At 41.5% G+C, this 18,600-nt stretch overlaps 1 protein-coding gene across 1 annotated transcript in view; it reads left to right on the top strand.

Moving 5' to 3' along the window:
- The window catches only part of RPAP2 (RNA polymerase II associated protein 2), a 35,496-nt gene extending 34,649 nt beyond the window's left edge, over positions 1–847 (top strand). Inside the window, exons 12-13 of the mRNA XM_048312378.1 lie at positions 6–155; positions 731–847. Coding sequence (XP_048168335.1) covers positions 6–144 — 139 coding nt within the window. The 3' untranslated portion in view covers positions 145–155; positions 731–847. The remainder of the gene's footprint in view (positions 1–5; positions 156–730) is intronic.
- The last annotated feature ends 17,753 nt before the right edge of the window (positions 848–18,600 follow it).

The following is an 18,600-nucleotide window of genomic DNA, read 5'->3' as shown; positions in this document are numbered from 1 at the left end:
TCCAGATTGTCACAAGTTACTCCACTTTTCAAGAATACTCAGACGAGCCCAATGTACACACAGTTCCTGACCACATTACTGGAAGAACTGCATTTCAAAAATGAAGATCTGGAAAGTTTAACAAGAATATTTAGAATGGACTGACAACTTGAATGGTCAGTTAACTTTAAGCTACTTTGTGTGTCTTAATACCAAGCTGGTTAACCACGGGTTTAATTTTCAGCATTTTCTAAGTATGTACAGTAACTACAGATTGTATCAGCTGGAGTAGAAAATGTGTGAAGCACATTTTAAAGTAAAGAAATATATATGGTATGGAAATGAGTGTCATCATTTTGTCACTTACAGTAAATGCCAACTGCTTACTTATCACATTAATCTTCTGATAACGTATGGTTCGTTTACGGCAATTTTGAGAGGAATTTTTACTATCACAATTTGTACAAAAATAAAATTCTGTGTGACTACAATGGCTAAGACTCAGCAGGGTTTTTTAATTACTACAATAAAATCGTTATGTTCAGTTTTTGCGATATAAAATTGAGCTAAGAGCCATGTATTTTTTGCATAATATTGAGATTACATTTTTCATTCCAGGTAGGCCAAAAAATTTAAGAGCAGATACCTTACTTATGTTGATCATATTCAGCTGATTCAATGAATGTAGCATTATAGTATTTAAGTAATTAGTGTATTAACATTACTGATCTCACTCCTTTGTTCCCCACAGAACGACATAATCATCTTAGCATCTCCTACTACCTGAAATAGTTGCACAGAGAACAAAAGAACACCTTCAATTGTTTGAACTTTTTAAAATAAAAAATGAAACATAGTATTAATTGTAGTACTTGCATTTCTGCTTTTTCATTTCCTTCCTATTGGTAAGGATTTTGAAGTCTTGTGAAGAAGCTGACTGTAACTACAGTTGTTTAAGGTGTGAAGACAAGTTAAAATATGGATCATCTGAAAAGTGTTTAAAAGCAGTATAAAGGAATTTGGATTGGTCTGGTTTGTCTTGGTTTGAAAACTTTGACTGAAACTTTGTCTACAGGGATCAGGGAAAGAGGGGGGGAAAAGCGTATGAGCCTCCAATGGTAAGAGCAGTGCTGCTGACATTTTTCCAGTTGCCCTGTGCATGGAGCAGGAACCTTTAAGAATGGTGACAACAGTACATAAATATGTCTGATTCACACCCTGTTTGTCTTGCTACTTCTAAGAAAAAGGGTGGTCTTTAAACTTGTTTAAAAGTTATTTTTAAACAGACTCTAGTTGTTACTAAGTTGGACTTTAAAATATATTTTAATAACTAAAAATTTTTGGCTTTCAGTAGTCATTTCATTTCAAAGAGTTGTGTCATTTTGGCTGAGTGTGTTTGGAATTGCTTCTGTCACTAACTGATTATAAGTTGCAATTTAAAACTAGTCCACTAGTAATTCTTAATGATTCCATAATACGTTTTATTGCATAGTTCTCAGTTCATAGGACACTGTATTTTGAGAGACTTGAGAAGAAAGTTGTAACTGACAGTGCTTAGTCTGCAGCAAATGCCAGCACTAGTTAAGCCTGAGACAAGCCTTACCAGGGCTGCAACACAGGGACTCCATTTAAAAAAACAAAGTTTATTCCTTTGGTTTGCTTCTGTAATTGGACACCATAAAGGAACTCTACACTTAACTAGTTTACTGCTGTGTAGTTCCTTCATGATAATCAGGACAAATATATAGATTACCCCTGACACACAGAAGCTCATGCAGCTTTGCTGTGGAAGCTTCATTGTGCAGTAGACTTTATTTAGGAGATGCTTGACTTTTCCAAATTTACATTGTAATGGGAAGTTATGTTCAGTGTAAGTTGTAAAAGCAACAATTTAGAATTAGAATAACCATTAACACAGAGTTACAGCTATGCATTTTTTTAAGTATGCAGTAGGGGAAAAAAATACCCATTATGATCAGAGTGTGTCTAATACAAAATTCATAAGAATTACTGGATAGAAATTACATTGCTTTTGTACCATGATGGAAGAAGTTTACTTGACACATATGGAAAGAAGGGTCAAGACCTCACCAAAAGATAAACTTCTATAGAAAACTGAGTAATTGGTATGATACTCTGAGTGGAACTTAAACTGTGAATTTATATCTATTTGCTTCCAATTTTGGAAGTGAACTATATTTCTATTTTTAGCTAGTAGATTTTGAGCAAGCCATTATCCTGTTCCATGCATGTTTACCTTGGGGCATAAAGATTACCTCACAGCAGTTCTGTCATACTGAGTACACGTAGAAGACATTACAAATGTACATCGTACCAGGAATATGACCATGTTTCATCAGGTTTGATGGCTCTCATTTGGAAAGTTTTTACATTTCCTGTCAGTTTAGTGGTGTGATTTTTTTTTTTAATAGTTATTTTTAGGCTTGGTCTTCAGCACCTACTGTGTAGGAAATGTATGATCTTGTAATAAGAATGAATAGGTCGCAGGCTCAAAGACCTCTTTATCAAGGTTCAGCTGCTTTTACTGTCTGCCTCAGCAGCTCAAAAATGCAAGCTTTCAGGATTTTTGCATCTCTTCTTTCCCTGCTATGTAGTAAACTCCCTCATTCTTTTCCTTGCCCTACAAGAACAGAATAACATTCCTCCATCCATGAGACCAGAAGAAAGTTCTGTAGTATGCTGGAAACACCCTGAAGGGATATTCTTCACCTACGTGTAATAATTTCATCTTCATTAGACAAGAGTAACACACGTAAATAAATACAGAAAGTATACGTATATACCCAATACTTTTGAGTAGGAGAGAGGCTATAGACTCATCCCAAAAGGATCTTTCAATATTGTCAGCCTTAACTGGTATATAAAGGTAACAACTCAAGTACCAAAAATTCAGTTCCTTTATTTAGTTTTCTTATAAGCATGATTTGTAGCAGCTTAACTGCTTAGCAATGTTCAAATCTAGGTGTAATTTTTTAATCTTAAAGCAAATTTCTATCACAACTACCTGTCCTTCAAAAGATGTCACTCTCAACTGGCTTTTGGTGTTGTTCTGCCCCTTCGCATTTTGCTTATGTTGGCAGACAGATTGTTCCCTTGTGGCCTTGTTTCTGTGCTTACTGTTTTTCCTTCTGTGTTAGTTAAGCAGATGAGAGCAGTTGATATTTGGGTCAGTGGTGGTTTCAGCCTTATCTCAGATACACTAAATTATAGTGACTGATTTCTGAGCTGCAGGTGTGGAGAGACATTATGGATCTGGGGCTTAGGGTAAATGGGACAGAAGCCTTTATTTCTGAATAGTTCTATGAAAGGGGCATAAACTTGGTGAAGCCATCAACACCTTGGATGATAAGGATCATAAAGTCACAGAAGTCCATTGCCATGACCATGTAAAGCGTCCAGCGCTGTCTGGCCGTGGACCTGTAGCAGGGCAATTAAGAGTATGATGTGTTTCTTTTAATAGGAGAGAGGTGGGAAAATCAGACTTACATGGTGATTTTTTTTTCCCTGACATACGTAATTGATTTAGTAAAGAATTGAAGAACAGCTTAGTTTAAAGCTTGAATCAAAGCTTGCTTCATGCTGTTGCAGTTGTGCTGCCTCAAAGGAGGAATATGTGACACATACCTGCATGTCACAGAATGGATTTCTTACCAAGTTTTCTATAGCTGTGGTGAAATAATCTTGGGAAGACAACAACCATATACAGAGAGTCACATTTTCTCAACATTATTCAAAGCAATCTTTATGCTGGCCAAAGAGGCTGATGGAAAGACTTCTGTGTCTATTTTCACACTAAAGTTCATTTCATGGTCTGGTAAATACTCTCAGTGTAAGCACTGCACTCTGTAATACTGGATTTCCTAGCACAGAGCCCTTCACTGCTGACATTTGATTCTTTTTGTCCATTGACCATGCTTAGTGATTTTTCTTAGATTTTGGAGAGAAAAAGAGGAGTCAGAGTGGTTCATTTGATGTTCACCATTTCAGGAAAGTAGGAAAGTCATAATGTAACCCATACATATTCAGGTTTTTGAAGAGATTACCTGGAATCTGTGTAAAGGTTGCAAATCAGGCTATATATGGTGATGCAAAATTCTACATTAAAACAAGCAGAAGAGAGACTGATTTATTTCACTGAAAAGTATCAAAACAAAAAAGTTCCTTAGTAAATCTAGAGCAGCATAACTGACAGAGCTGTGCCACTGACTAAACCCAGGACTGGAAATTTTAGATCTCCCCTGTCTTTTAAAGGGAGATGCAGGAAGCAACAAGGAGCATGGTACATGTATGAGATGTATCTGCAGCCTCACAGGCTGTGTCCACATAGAAGAGTCACCTGTATTTTCACTTTTCAGTCTTGGTGAGTAGCTTAAAAGTGAGACATCTGTTGTGGTTTTAGGAGGGAAATAACGGTTCTGTGAATCTTGATGTTCCCTGTCCTACCCTGCTCCCCCTAGTTTGAGAGAACCTGGACTCTACAAAGTGCAAGAGGGGATGAGCAGCTCAGCTGGACATGTCTCTTAACTGCTGAGAAAAAAGGACTAGCACATCAGAGAGAAGAAAAAGGAAGAGAGGAGGGGAAAGCAGTATTCACACCTTCTAAATTTAGGCATCCAAACTTAGGTACCTGCCTGTCTTCATTTGCTTCAGAGAGAACTGATGCTCTTAAATTTAGGGTCTCCAAATCTTACCTTACTGCCTTTATGAAGTGGGATGGTAGTAATGCCTCTGCGCCTATTTCCTGATGGGGGAAAGAAAGCAGAAAAGTCAGCTGAGGACGCTGACACAGTAGATTGGCTCTCCCTGGAGTAATTTGTAATAGAGTGTGACACAAAACTGAATGGGGACCTGCCCCTGCACAGTGCAGGGATTCTAAGCAATCTGATCCTATTGTTCACTTATTTTGATGGCTACTACTTCACACTGAATTTTTTCTTGACCTATAAGAGTTTAACACCAAAAGAATTCAAGTGAATGGCAGGCAGTCTTTAGGGGGAAAAAATAATGCCCCTATGTTGAAATTACGTCCAGGAGGTTACACTATTTCTAGAGTTTGCCTCTAAGTTTTCCATACTTACTATTTATTTCTGCAATTTCATGTGAACACACAGAACTGTGGGTGGGGTTTAGCCTGATCTCACTGGGACAGCAGGTAATGCTGAACTGTCATTTCCAGTGAGCATTAAATATTGAAAACACAGACAGCCTCTCTTTTTGGCAAGTCTTAAGTTTCCATTAGCAGCAGATGGTATACAAGGCAGGGCTAGGCACCTACTCATAAAGACCTCTTGTTTCTCAACTGTGTATCTCTACCACCCGACAGCCAGTCCTCCTCTGATTAGAGTCAGAGGAAGTGGGTGTGCCTTCCATTAGCAAAGGCAGAAAGTGGTGGAGACTTTTCCTCTTTTGAGTTTTCTTTTTGTGACTTCATCTTAGAACCACTTCTCTGCACAGAGTGTGGATAATACTTTGGGAGATGGGCTGCCTGAAAGATGCTGTAGAACCTGAGCTGTGGCATTTGTGGTGCTACACAGGATTTGGTGAGGTGGGGGGGAGGAGCTGGAAACACGTATCTTCAGGTGGCACTCTGGTTTCAAAAAGCAAGTGAAAGCAGATTAGCCACTGAGCAATGTTATGGACATGTGTGATAAAGTCATTCCCCCTGAGTTGCTTGCAGCTGTAGAGTAGAGCAAGGTGCAGGCTGGGATTCTGAAGAAAATAGACAGACTTTGCTATGAGAATTTAATGTGTAGACTAAGCTCCTAGACTTGGTAAGGCTAATCAATCAGAACAGTGCAGTAAGCGTGGCCCCTGTGCACTGCAGCTGTCCACCTGTTTGTTGGCTTTACTGTGCTATCCTGCAGTTACCTCAAGACAAGAGCTCTAACGAGCCCCTGTCCAACAACAGGCTAGAGCAGAACCACAGGTTCTGAGGCAGCTGCCTCTTGCCACTCAGCAAAGTCCCTCCGTCAAAGTCAGTCCCTAGGACACTGTGGTAGCCTGTACTTTAAAGGCAAACTCTTCAGTACATTTTTGCACACTGTGATTACCTGTGAGAGCTGCATGCAAGGATCAGAGCACAAAGGCACTGGGGCTACTGGCTGGTACATTCTGCATCACCAAATCAATGCCATTTCTGACACTTTTTACCCTCTTAAATTTCACTGTATACATAACTGAATTGAGCACTTAGTGGGACAGCAGCAGCTTCCTGGGGAGTCCTACAATTAGGTTAGAATTAGTCATCACTACAGAGAGCTTGAAGGACTTTGGATATAGCTTTAATAAGCTGCAAACATTAGATCAGGATTTACATCATAAATCTTGCCTTTTTGTTCTATTCAAACAGGAGTGTCTACAAATCAGGTTAATATAATTTAACAGTACAGTAGTTAAGTAACAAAAAGGACCATAATTGGTAGTATTATCTAAGAAGGCACAGCAACTCTGCCTACAGCTGTCAGCTAAGATCTGACTCATCTAAGGTATTTTATAGCAACCATATGCTAGGCACGTCTATCTCACCTATTATGCAGAAAAATGATAACGTTTCCTAATCAGGATTTGCCACTAAGCAGGATTTTCCGTAAACACCTCAGTACTGCAAGTGCTATCCACAGTCAGGAGAAAACCTTTTGCAGACACTTTTGATTTGTTAATTTAATAAATAGAATAAATGGTTGCAAATCTGTGGCTAGTACTGATTTAGCAAGGCTGGCTGTAGTTCAAAGTGTAGGTACATTACTTTGCCAGTTGAAATGTTAAGTATCACTTTCGTACAGAATTCATGAAGATAATTACTAACTTTTGCACTTCTTGTTCAAAAGTTTCAGACTGAGTGCATGGTCTCAAAGCATGTCATCCATTAAAAAACTTCACTGAGATGGTGCAAGTGAAGTTTTGTTGGTACAGTATCTTTACCTGCAAAGCCAGAAGAGAGAGAGTGAATTCAGTATAGGAGGGAAAGATTAAAAAATAAGTTTGAAAATACTGTGGTCTTTTGATAACAATGCAGATGGTTAAGCTAGAATAATAACTGCACTTTAACAAGGCAGACACTGTTGTAAACCCTGTTGATTTTTAAACAAGGTTTAGATCCAGTTCACTGTTACACAGAAACCTGCATAAGCCTATGCCCCTCTGCAATTTGACTTGACTCCTTCTTGTACAAAGACTGGTTAAATGTCCATCAAACTTAATTATTCCCAAGCAGTCTAAAGGAGTAATACAGGGGATGAAGCTGCAGTCCCAACATTTCCTTCTGTTCTCAAAAGAGAAGTAGTTTTACTGCGTAAAGCTTTGACTGACTTAAAAGCTTTTTTGAATACATTCTTCTTTTTCTGAACTATGGGCTCTCAGTAAATTAAAAACCAAAAACAAACAGGTAGATACTTTTGCTGCTTAAGATCCTTGGCTTATTATAAAATTTCACAACTAGAAATGTAGTTAAAGTGTTTTTTCCTTATTAAGATAATTTTTCCAGAGAGCATTTGAAAACTTGAAAAATAAGTGATTTTACAGATACCACATTAGCCGTCTACAGCTCTGGGTCATATATATGTCATCTCTGCTAACTATTCATTTCTAAGATCCTCCCAAGCTCTGCTTTTTGGTTTTCTGAACATCTGATGCTTCTTGTTATTCTTCTATAACCACAGATGTGCCCTCTTCAAAAAACTCACAATCTCACAATGCTAAACTGACAAGCTGAGTGTCAAACCACACACCCCAAGCAGCCCTGAAGAAAAACAGAATCACGCTTGAAGAAAAACAGAATAAATCACACAAATTGTTTCCAAAGAATGAATCTGAAACATTGCAAACTGTGCACAGGCATTGTTTCCTGAGAATGCAAATGCCATTTTTATGCTCACTCACTCTATAAGCAGAAGCTGCTCTCAGAAAGAAGATATTAATTTGAACAACTTTGTATTTCCTTGTTGAGTTTTCTCTGTCTTTGAACTGAACTGGAGCCTTGCTGTGGGACCGAGCTGGGTCTCCTTTCTGCCGAAAAGCAGCATGGGTGTTGCTGTGCTGGCTGAGTTACACAGGGTAAGTGAGGCCACTTCACTGGGAACGTGTGGTTTGTGCACCACAGAGCCGCTCTGCATCGGAGCCCGTGAGAGGCTGCCTGGGAGCGCGGCGAGAGCTCCCTCCCGGCTGAGCCGCCCAGCGCGCAGCTACCTCTGCTCGAGCAGGGCCCTGCGGGACAGAAGCGCTCCGGGCACAGGGCAGTGAAGCCATTTGTCCAGCTCTCTGTGGCAAGGCTGTAGCAGGACCCGCAGCTCTTTCAGCTGTAGTGCCTCTGCAAGCCATCCCTTCTCCCACTGCCAGGGCCGATGTGGGACAAGATTGAGTCCACAATGCTGTAGGGCTAAGGCATCAAATATGTATAATTTGGCTTGGCAGTAATGCTGTAACTTACTTAAAAGGCTTTATGATACTGTCGTGCAAAGAATGAAGGGGTCAGTTTCATGCTCAAATACTCAAGACCAGCTGGCTGTTTTCTTAAACTGTCAAGCACACTTCACACTTTGCAGCATTTTGTTGTCTCCTTATATCTACAGTTCAAAATTTGTCACAGCATTAAAAAAACAAAATAAAAGTGTAGCTACAAACATTCACCTAGCTGCCTTGAAGGCTCTGTCAGTATCTAACTATAAGTGGTGCTGTTGTGTAGGCTTCACTGAAAGAAACTTATTTTTTTAATCTGGTGATCCAAAGGTGAAACATTGACCACCAGTTCTGGTACTTGACTGCTGATCTCTGTAGGAGTAGTGCTGGATTCTGGGTTACATCATTTATACCTTAAGGGTTTGAGTCAAAAGTTGGATTTCTTTTTTGCCTAGTTCATCGCTATCTGATAACCTTGAATACAAGATAGGTGATGCCTGAAGCAAAGCTGATAAAGTCACCAGTGCTAAGAAGTGGGAGGGAGGGGAGGAATGGAAGCACAACAGCATAGATACATATCTTCACATCCTTATTTCCTTTACAAATGGAGGAAGGAAGTTCCCTGCAGGTTAGCCAAAGAGTATCCACTCTTACAGTCTAAGAGTACAATTTCTAAGAGCCACAGGCTCTTAAAAATACTGAATTCAGAATTTCACAGATAATACTCCATAAATAACACTCTATACATATTGCTTCTGAAAAACTTCTGCTGAAAATTTACAACTGGGTATAAAGCCATAGTTATGGACATTCACCCCACCCAGTTTCATATCTCTGCTCTGTTTCTGTCTCCTCTTCTTCCAAATCCTTCCTATTCTTCCCATCCCAGTGCATGGCCATTCCTTCCCACTCTACCACTTCACTAATTCCAACAGTTAGCACTCATCCTCCTGCCTGCTTCCTGTGTACCCTTGTAAAGATCCCACCCTACAGTCAGCTTCCCCAGCAGCAGACCCCTGGGCTTCCCACCCCTCACGCTGGCTCCCTGCACCCCAGGAAGTGACGGCTCTGTCCAGCCTTGCGCCTCCCACCTCCCGTCTGCACACGGACTCACTGTGGGGAACCTGCTGCAGGGCTTATTCCCTCAGCACAAGATGGCAAACGGGTCAGCTCTCCCCTTGCTCCTCCAAAGTGTGGCCTTGGTTTGGTGCCCGTGTCCACAGGGCGCTCTCTGCAGCTGGGAGGGCACTGCCCCAGGGCCACGTGATTTGTGCACAGACAAAAGTACTCATATAAAGAGTCTTTCAACAGCACCTATAGATTATTGTGAAAGCTGTCTATAAAACAGGTATGAATCACCCAACAGCTACAGCAGTACTCCTGTGCAGAGATGATCAAGAATTTTTATGCAACTTCTTTAATCAGAAGAGGCCTACTTGGTTGAAAATGAAACCTCTGCAGGAAAAGGTTGGTTTTGATTAATTTCTCAACTTGAAAAAGCGTCCAAGTTGTCAGTGTGTTTCACTCTGACATTTCTAAACATACAGAAAAGGAAAGAAAGAAAAAAAAAAGAAAATCATGTTTCAGGTCACTTTTCGTTTTAAGATGGGTTAAATGTCATTATATGATCAACTGGTGCAGTAACAGCTTTGTTCAGAATTCCTTGCTCTGTAAGAATCCCCAAATAATAGCCCCTGGATCTCTGTAGGTTGTTACCTATCAAAGCCATTACCTTTCATAATGGAACCTCAGGGAAGTTCTTTTTTCCAAAAAAAAAAAGAGATTAATTCCTACTTTTAATTAATTGCTGTAAGAAAGTGTTTAACTTCAGAACTTTGACCACCACTGAAGATGGATGAAACTGATCAGTGACTTCACAGGATCATTGCTTATTTTTATTTGCTGATTTTTTTTTGTTTGTTTGTTTGAGCTAATGGTCTCCTTATGGAATATTTACATGCATGGAGGTGAGCTCCTTACCACTAGCAGTCTCTTTTAGAATGATTATCAATTGGCAGTTTGATCATCAATTTCAAAGCATTTTTCAAAGATGCTAAACCCCTTTTCACAGAAAAAGAAAGTGAAAGGGGAGTGGAGTGACTCATCCAGGCACATGGACTATGTCACATGCAGAGCCAGAAATACACTCTGAGCTCCTGGTACCCACACTCATGGCCTGGGCATTAACACAGCTTCTACCAAACTGATAGCAGGCATCCCACCATGTTGCAAAGGAACATCCCCTTCTGGTAGAACATGCATTTGAAATTCAAAATATATTTGCTTGCTTTTTGGCAACACATGCTGTAATACCTTCCCTTACTCTTTTGCCTAACCCTATCCAGAGCTGGAAGAAAAATAAAAGTCCATTGATCGTATTTTTCCATATCAGTTGCTTTGCATTGATGTTGCTGATACTGTAAACTTGGCTGCACACCAAACAGAAACGTTACAGATGAACTAGGTCGAATTTTCGTAAGTAATGACCACCAGATTTGGGTCATATCTGTAGATACAGCCACTGTAACCTTTAGACTCAGTTTTGAACCTGGTTAAGTATGTTGAGGCCAAGCACTTTGAAATAAAAAGAGACTAAAAGCAGACCATTTGCTCTGGCCTCAAAAGTGAATTCTGAGCTGTTTGAGGAATCTGGGCCATTTCATCCATCTTCTCTATTTATAAGCATTCTGCCCATCGAAGAAAACAAGGCTACAGATGTAAGGGGAACTGACGGCTGGGACAGAGCTACATGTCAGATGTTTGAGAGTTTGAGATCCTCTAGTTCAGAGCTGCTCATTGAGGCCATCTAACAGTAAATGGTCTCAGGGAAAAGATAATGTGGCCACTCTGGTAAAATGGACTGTTCTAAGCTATACAAGAAAGAAAGCAGGATGGACTAGACCAAATAATGTTACTTTTTAAGAGTTCTCCAAAATCAAAGTACGTTTGAAAGCAGCAATGAACTTCAGTATGTTTGCAGTAGTAAAAGGTAAAAGAGGGTATGAGAGATGGTCCAAGGAAGCCTAAGCCACGTGGTTAACTACTACAACCCTGTAGTTCTGGTTCTTTAGGAATAACAAAGCAAGAAATAAATGTATGGGGGGTTGGGCTTGGGTGGAAGCTGTTATTACAAACTAGTAAGATTGCAAATCTTGAGTTTCTTCCAGCAGGCATTCTTACTAAAAATTAACCTATCTATTAGGGAGAACAAAAATAACAGGAAAGCACATTAAGTGTATTGAAAACCAGCTTGATTGAATGAATCCCAGAGTGGAATCCAGTAGTAAATGGGGCTGACTATGAGCAAAGATGGTAAATATTAGTTCTTGGTTCATGGTGGGTTGGTTTCAGGTAGCTGTTGGGAGTCTTTTTTTTAAATCTAGGCTATCCGTGTGGAGGCACTTTTCATACAATGAATTCCATCAGCACAACAGACAAGGTACCTACAGTGTGTCTGTGACAGTAAACCTACAGCTGGTACTGAACTTGCCTGGGATTAACACTTGTTCAGAGAGAGGGGTAAGGAAGGGCCAGAACCAGGTGCCACGTGGAAACTTTAGCAGCGCAAGCCTAAGAGGAGAGAAAACATCAGCAGAGGTTTAGGGAAGAAAAGAAGGATGACAACAGAGGTTTCGCACAGGAGGGAGGTGAGCTCACAGTGAGGAGAAAGGGTGTGGGGAAGAAGCTGTCATGCTAAAAATCTGTGCCAGTAGAATTGGCAGAGAACATTAGAGCATGTGGGGCTGTAGGGTTATAAGGAGGGCAGGTCATAGTTACAGAGTGATCTGATTCACACAGTCACAAAATGTGTTTTAATACAACCAAATGCAAGAGAACTCATCCGGGAGAGAAGAAAGAAAAGAAAGAAATGTCCTGTGGTAGGATGAGAATCTGCCTCTGAAAGCATTGATGGATACAGGGTATGAAGTCAGGTTGGATAGCTGAATACTCAGCACAAGAGTGTAATTATGTTTTTAGCATCTGCATCTATGTATCAGTTATGTACTGCTTATCTCAGTACAGGTGTTTGTTTAAGTACAGTAGTAATTATAAATAGGAGAACCACCACAAAATCTGCACAAGCGTCACAGACCTGTGAAACCATTGCAGACCCAAGCCATGCTGCAGATGGTGAAACACAGCGTTGTGTGGGAGTTGACTATTTCCACATTAGCGTTATTCAATCACAGTGGCCCATTTTCACACAGCTTGCTGAACTTCAGAAAGTTTGCACAAAGGTTAAGGTTTGACATTTTGAGACAGAATGGCTTAGTCTTCTATCCTCTAGTGAGAACTACAATAAATAATCAATAATAGAAGAGAAACAGACTCTTACTGCATCCCTTTCCAGGGTGGAAGCACTGAAAACATGCTTTTTTGACACAAATGCTTATTCTGAGGTCTTCATTACCAGGATTTCCAGTAAAATAGCCATAGGCAAGAAAGCACTTAATCTGACTGTTACATTAGGCTTCCTGAAACCACATGTAGCTGCAATTGTGAGTGGAGGCACAAGAAAATGTCCTTACACTTCTAATGGACTAACAGAATTATATTTCTATCAATATGTAAGGTTGTGATGAGGTCCTACTTAAAGGGTAGTCCTTTAGTGTGTTAGGATTGGTTTTTTTATAACTAGTGTGATTTCTGTTAGTTTATGCAAAGCATGCCTCTAAGAATTAAACAGATTGAGATGGGGCATAACGTCCTGTCACAGCAGCATAATTCATGAGTACACTCAGAAATCACTTCTCTCTTCAGATTTAGGTGTTAGTTCAGAAATTACTTCTAGAAAGCAGTATTCTCTCTCAACCACTCAGTTCTACATATCTCTAATTAAGTATTTAGCTAATTTATTACTGCTGCACATCTGTTATTTCTGCATTTTTCTGGGTAAATTCTGCATATTTCTGGGTAAATACAGCACAATATTTTCAGTGTTATTACCATCACAGAACACTGTAAGTTTGCCCACTTCTTAAACAGAACCTACCCTTCTAACTGTGGCACTGGGCATTTTGAGGCTGTGGGAGGAGGAGAAGGACTCTGGAGGTTGCCTGACTGCTCTCACCTGTCTCCTGGATGCAAGGAACCATAGTAAGGCAATTTAGCTGCACAGCCCTTGAAAGTCTCCACCAAACCTTCATGAATTGTGTGTTCACAGCTTGCAGTAGGAGTTGCAGGTTGGACAGAGGTAAAATTCCAATACTAAACCCAAGATGTTTGCTACAGGCTTGATCCCAATGTCCCAGAGCAATGAAAGAGCAGCAGAAGTACCAAACTAATACCCATCACCAACTTGGCAGGAGTCAAAAGACCTCTGGTCTTTGTGCCAGTCCCAAGTCAGTAGCTGAAGTTGGCTGCACAGTGATTGTGCCTGGTACGTAGCTGAGAGCCACTTCTTTGCTTAAGCAAACCCAGGGATGGCATCCAGACACCACTCACAGGCATGCAGGTACAAGCATGAGGTAGAGGTAATTGGCAGGGTCATTAAGGAAAGTCCATACTCCCTTGTTTGCCCAGGTATAGGTCTCATTTCCTTGCCACACACCTTGAGGTGAAGAGACAAAGTGCCCATCTCAGAACAGCAGCTTGAGAGGGATGAACTCTTTCAGGTGCTTTTTCCCACCTTGGGACAAAGCAATTCTGCAGGTACCCAGCAAACAGGAGTGTGGAGAAGGGAAGCCATCCCACCCAATGTGCCATGAGAGGAAACTGCAGGTTTGTAAGGAGGAGGGCACAGAGCGAGAGTGACATTTCCCAACATCTCATTCTCAAAGATGGCTGAACTACAGTGACTGCCTGTAAACCCAAACAAACAGCAACACAACAGGTCAAGCACTGACATAAGAGAGTTCAACCGATCTTGTTGACAGTTACAGGCAAATGAGAACAGGGCCCACAGCACCAACTCTTACGCAACATTTAAACACAGTGTTTCCTATACTCTCATACAGCAATCACCATGAACAAATTCTCTTAGGTCATAATGACTGCTAAGTCACTCCCAAAAAAATAAAAACGAAAAGAGCACTAACAATTCTGCTTTTTAAATGCAATAAAAAGATCAAAAAAAGAGGAATTTGAAATAAATACCTGCTATAAAAGAGGAGAGGACTTGTCAAACCCTGCTATGTGTATTCTGCTAGTTGGGGCAACCCACACCCCAAACCACAGAGCGTTCCGGCAGGGTGTAATCCCATTGCAAAGAGGCTTCTGTCATACAGTAACCTCCCCTCTCCACTAAGGTTGGGTTCTGAGCAGGAGCACATTCATCCTTCACCCCTGGTTTCTGAGGATTTACTGGTTTTTTTACAGCATTGGATATGTCACTTCCACTTTAATGCAATGAATTTCAGGCTGACCACAATCACGTGCACAGCTACTTAGCATGAGTTGTTTCTCCAGGAAGGTTTAAGAGTAGGCCTTTGTGTTAGGTTAGTTCCTGGCCTCGAGGAATAACAAATTGAAAAACAGATGCTGCCATAAGCACAAAGCCAAAATGTGCTGAGCGACACAGAATTCAGTGGAAATACTGAAGATAAGAGTAACACCCACTGACCCGGCCTTTCCAGCAGCCAGCAGTGACCAGGAAACGACCGTTTTCCCCAGGAGACTGATCACTGCCACGCTCAGCCTGCAGAGACACCCCACCGGCAGCAATGAGACTCTTGCTGTAGCGGTTAGATGCAGTCCACGCATTATTAACTGAGTTACAGAGCTGCAAACACATTCAGTTCTGTTTAGAGCACAGACCACTCAGATTTACCCTAAATATGACATATTAAATGTAGGTCATCCTACAGTCAGGTTCCCGTTCTTTAATTTCAGTTAGAGTAAGACAAATCTGTCACATGTGAGTCAGTTTCAAAATGCTCTTGGGGCAATGGGAGTTTGCCTATATACAGAACTATGTAAATACCAGAAAAGAAACTAAAGATTTGACCTTTGTTTACCCAAGCGAGTCTCAATTGACCAAAAGGCACATCAGATTTTAATAGCATTTCTAGGATTGATTCAGCTCTGACAGGCCAACTTCCACAACTTGACTGCAAGTACAGCACATCTGTCAGCAGGAAGCCTACACAGAGACTGCAGAGGCACCAGGAACCCACAAGTTACACAAAATAAACACTTTGGTGCAAAAATCTGAAACGGGAGCAGAGCCAGCGTGACAGCATGCACTGATTTATTCAACTCCATCGAGGAGCCTTTCTGCAAATATCTCAATCACATCTGGCTGTCCCAGGGGAATGCCCAGAGGGCTAGAGAAGGTGCATGAGCAGTGCCAGTCCTCCAGCAGCACCAGTGATGAGTCAAGCCCTGCCTGCACAAGCACACGGGGACCAGTTATCAAGGGGGCCACCTGAAACTAGCCACAAGCACCATCAGCACAGGAGCAGTGCTGTCAGAGATACCCCATTGCAAAGTTGTGTGTCCCTTTGTTCACATGTAAGCCCAAGACAAATCCTCAACCAGGGCACTTTTACCTTTAGTCACAGCTTCATGACTGTCTTTGTAATACCTTGGGCAAATATTGACTCGGATCCAACAGACTGAAAATACTTGGTTTGCACCAGATGTGGTGCGTATGTATCTTTGAAACATTAGCTAAAGGAGTGATTTGGGAAAATAAAAATTGTAGGTGGATGTGTTTACTTTGCAAGGTTGTTCGCGTTGTGCCCAGATGCCAGAGGTGTGCGTGAAGGTTTCACCCACAAGAAGCAAGCCAGCTGTAAGTGCCGCGATGCACAGTCAAACTGTGCGTGCACGTGCATTCCTGTGCCTGCAGCTCACCACATGATAGAGGAAGGGCTGAGGATCGCTGCTGAGTACGTTAACGGATCCATGCATTCCTGCTCTGAAGACACCTGAAAAGGGCTGTTAGCTGTAGAACAAATTACTGAGCTTATTGCTTCAGGACACAGCCTCCAAAGTTCTTGGCTTCTAATATTGGGGCTGCTTTCTGCAAGAACTTGAGCACCATTTCCATGGCCCCCAGCCGACAGCAGCTTTGGAAATGCAGACACTGTTCCAAGGGAAGGGAAGGTAACTGCCCACTCCTCCCCCATTTCTCTTGCCCAGCTAATTAGATATTAGAGTTCCAGTAAAAAACATGTATCGAAAGCACACATCTAAGCAGAGAAACAGCCTTTGTAGAAGGCTGAAAGCAACAGAAAGGTAGTTCGACTGGGTTAAGTTGCTTCAGTTTTCAATTCTTAGGTCCCTCCCTGCCCAACTGTCAATTCCTCATGTGCATCTACTCTCTCCTGCTAAAAATCATCAGTCAGGTACAACTTTGGCAGTCACAGAGCTTGCTTATGCAAATTGGGAGAGGGAGGGAAAGCACTTTACCACCATTCAGTAACCTATGGATATTCCTTCTATCCAATATTTTCATTTTGGGAGTTGATGTGCATTCATTTTGGGGGTCTTTCAGAAGGAACAGGAGTGTGAAAAGAGGTTCTTTTCTGCATTCACCAAGCAAGCATAGAAGAAAAGGAAAAACACAGAATTTTGTTCAGTATATTTGCAGGAAGAGCAGTATATTTGCAGGAAAAACCCTAGTGAAATATGTTGGACCATTCAGGGCCAAACTCAATTGGTAGAAATTTTTACAGAACACAATTATTCTTTCGGGACTGGAAATTCATAGCAATGCTCTTTAACCACCTTTCTTAAAATAACTGAGCCTGCAGCACAACCCAGACAGCACTTGAGAAGTACAAGAGTAACATTTTGCTGAGTCTTTTTCCACAAGTGAATCTTTTCATCAGATACACAACACCTGACACCTGGGGCTCTTATGCCCTCTGAACAGTCAACAGATTTTGCCCAGAGCAAGAAAAACCAGCAAGCCACATACTGATCCACACATATACCTACCTCTAATGCACTGCCTCCCAACCCCACTGGAAATTCAGGGGTGTTGGAACTTTCCCGGTCATGAAGGACCACTACAGCAGCCAACTCATCCTTCCAGACAGCTTACCTACAGGCTTACTGTGAATCTCTGCAGAAAACTAACCCTGAAAACTACTTAGACACTAAGCTTGCAATCAGTCTGATAACACAGAGCTGCAGGACATCACACCTCCCAAAAGGGGAGTTACAGATTGGTTTCAACATCATGATCAGTTAAACCAGCACTAGGAAAGAGATGAATCTTTGGCCATATGTTTCCTTGAAAATAATTCCAAGTTCATTACCAGAGGCCAAGACACTTCACAGTAACATATCACAGGTTCAGGAACTAAGGTTATTTTAGAGGAGCCCTAGAAAGACACTTCTCTGTATTCGTGGTAAGGTAGATAAGCTCAGGCCTCAGTGTCACAGCAGCATGCAGAGCCTCCTAATGCAACAGTAAATCCAGAAAGGCCATTTGAGGTTTCTCCCTGCCAAGGAAACTCTTCAGACATGTTACAGTCAATATGCCTCATACCTGGAGGCTTCTGAGCCATCATCCCCACCAGCCACTGATAGGGATTCACACCTCCCTCCCCAGCTAATTATTGACAGTCTAGCATGCTCTTAGCTCTGAGTGTCTGAGTGAGTTCAGTCTAAGGTTCATTCCTCCAGATCGCAGCATGCGTTTGAGTACTCCATCTCTCAAGTCATATTCAGGTTATAGTCCCCCTTCAAGGTGTTTAAGGGTTTCCTGTGGAGGAATTAAATCGCTCCAACACCATACCATGAATCCTGAGCCTGACCTTTATGGCTATTGCTGCCCAGAGCCTGGATGTGCCAGAGGCACTTGCTGCACATGCATTTTCTCTCAGTATTGTGGTAGAGTTTCCTCCACCTCTTTGTCAACCACTGTTACAACATAGAACCGAGCACCATTGTTAGCAAGATGTGCAATTACCCTATTTGAATTTTCTCTTTCAAGTTTATAGGACTGCAAACACACACAAGGAGTCTCTAGCAGGTCTCTGTATGCCATGGACAGGTGGACCTAAACACAGTCTCCTCTGGCCCATGATTTTCTTATACTGATGGCTTCTTCCCTGTTCCCCCTGCTCCTCTGCCCTGACCAGCCTTTACACATAGGCACAGTTTAGTTTATTTTTGTCTAACAGAAGTGAGTTTCAGTCCTCAGGGAATCATATAAAATGAAGTCAGATTCTCAGTCCCATGAACAAGGCCTTTTACAGAGCTAACAATGAAAAGCCTCCTTATTGACAGACGAGGAATTAGGCTCATTTA

This window comes from Corvus hawaiiensis, chromosome 9 (assembly GCF_020740725.1).
Source record: "Corvus hawaiiensis isolate bCorHaw1 chromosome 9, bCorHaw1.pri.cur, whole genome shotgun sequence".
Classification (NCBI taxonomy): Eukaryota; Metazoa; Chordata; class Aves; order Passeriformes; family Corvidae; genus Corvus; species Corvus hawaiiensis.
The sequence above is the reverse complement of the archived record's forward strand: the minus strand, read 5'-3'. Positions and strand labels throughout refer to the sequence as shown.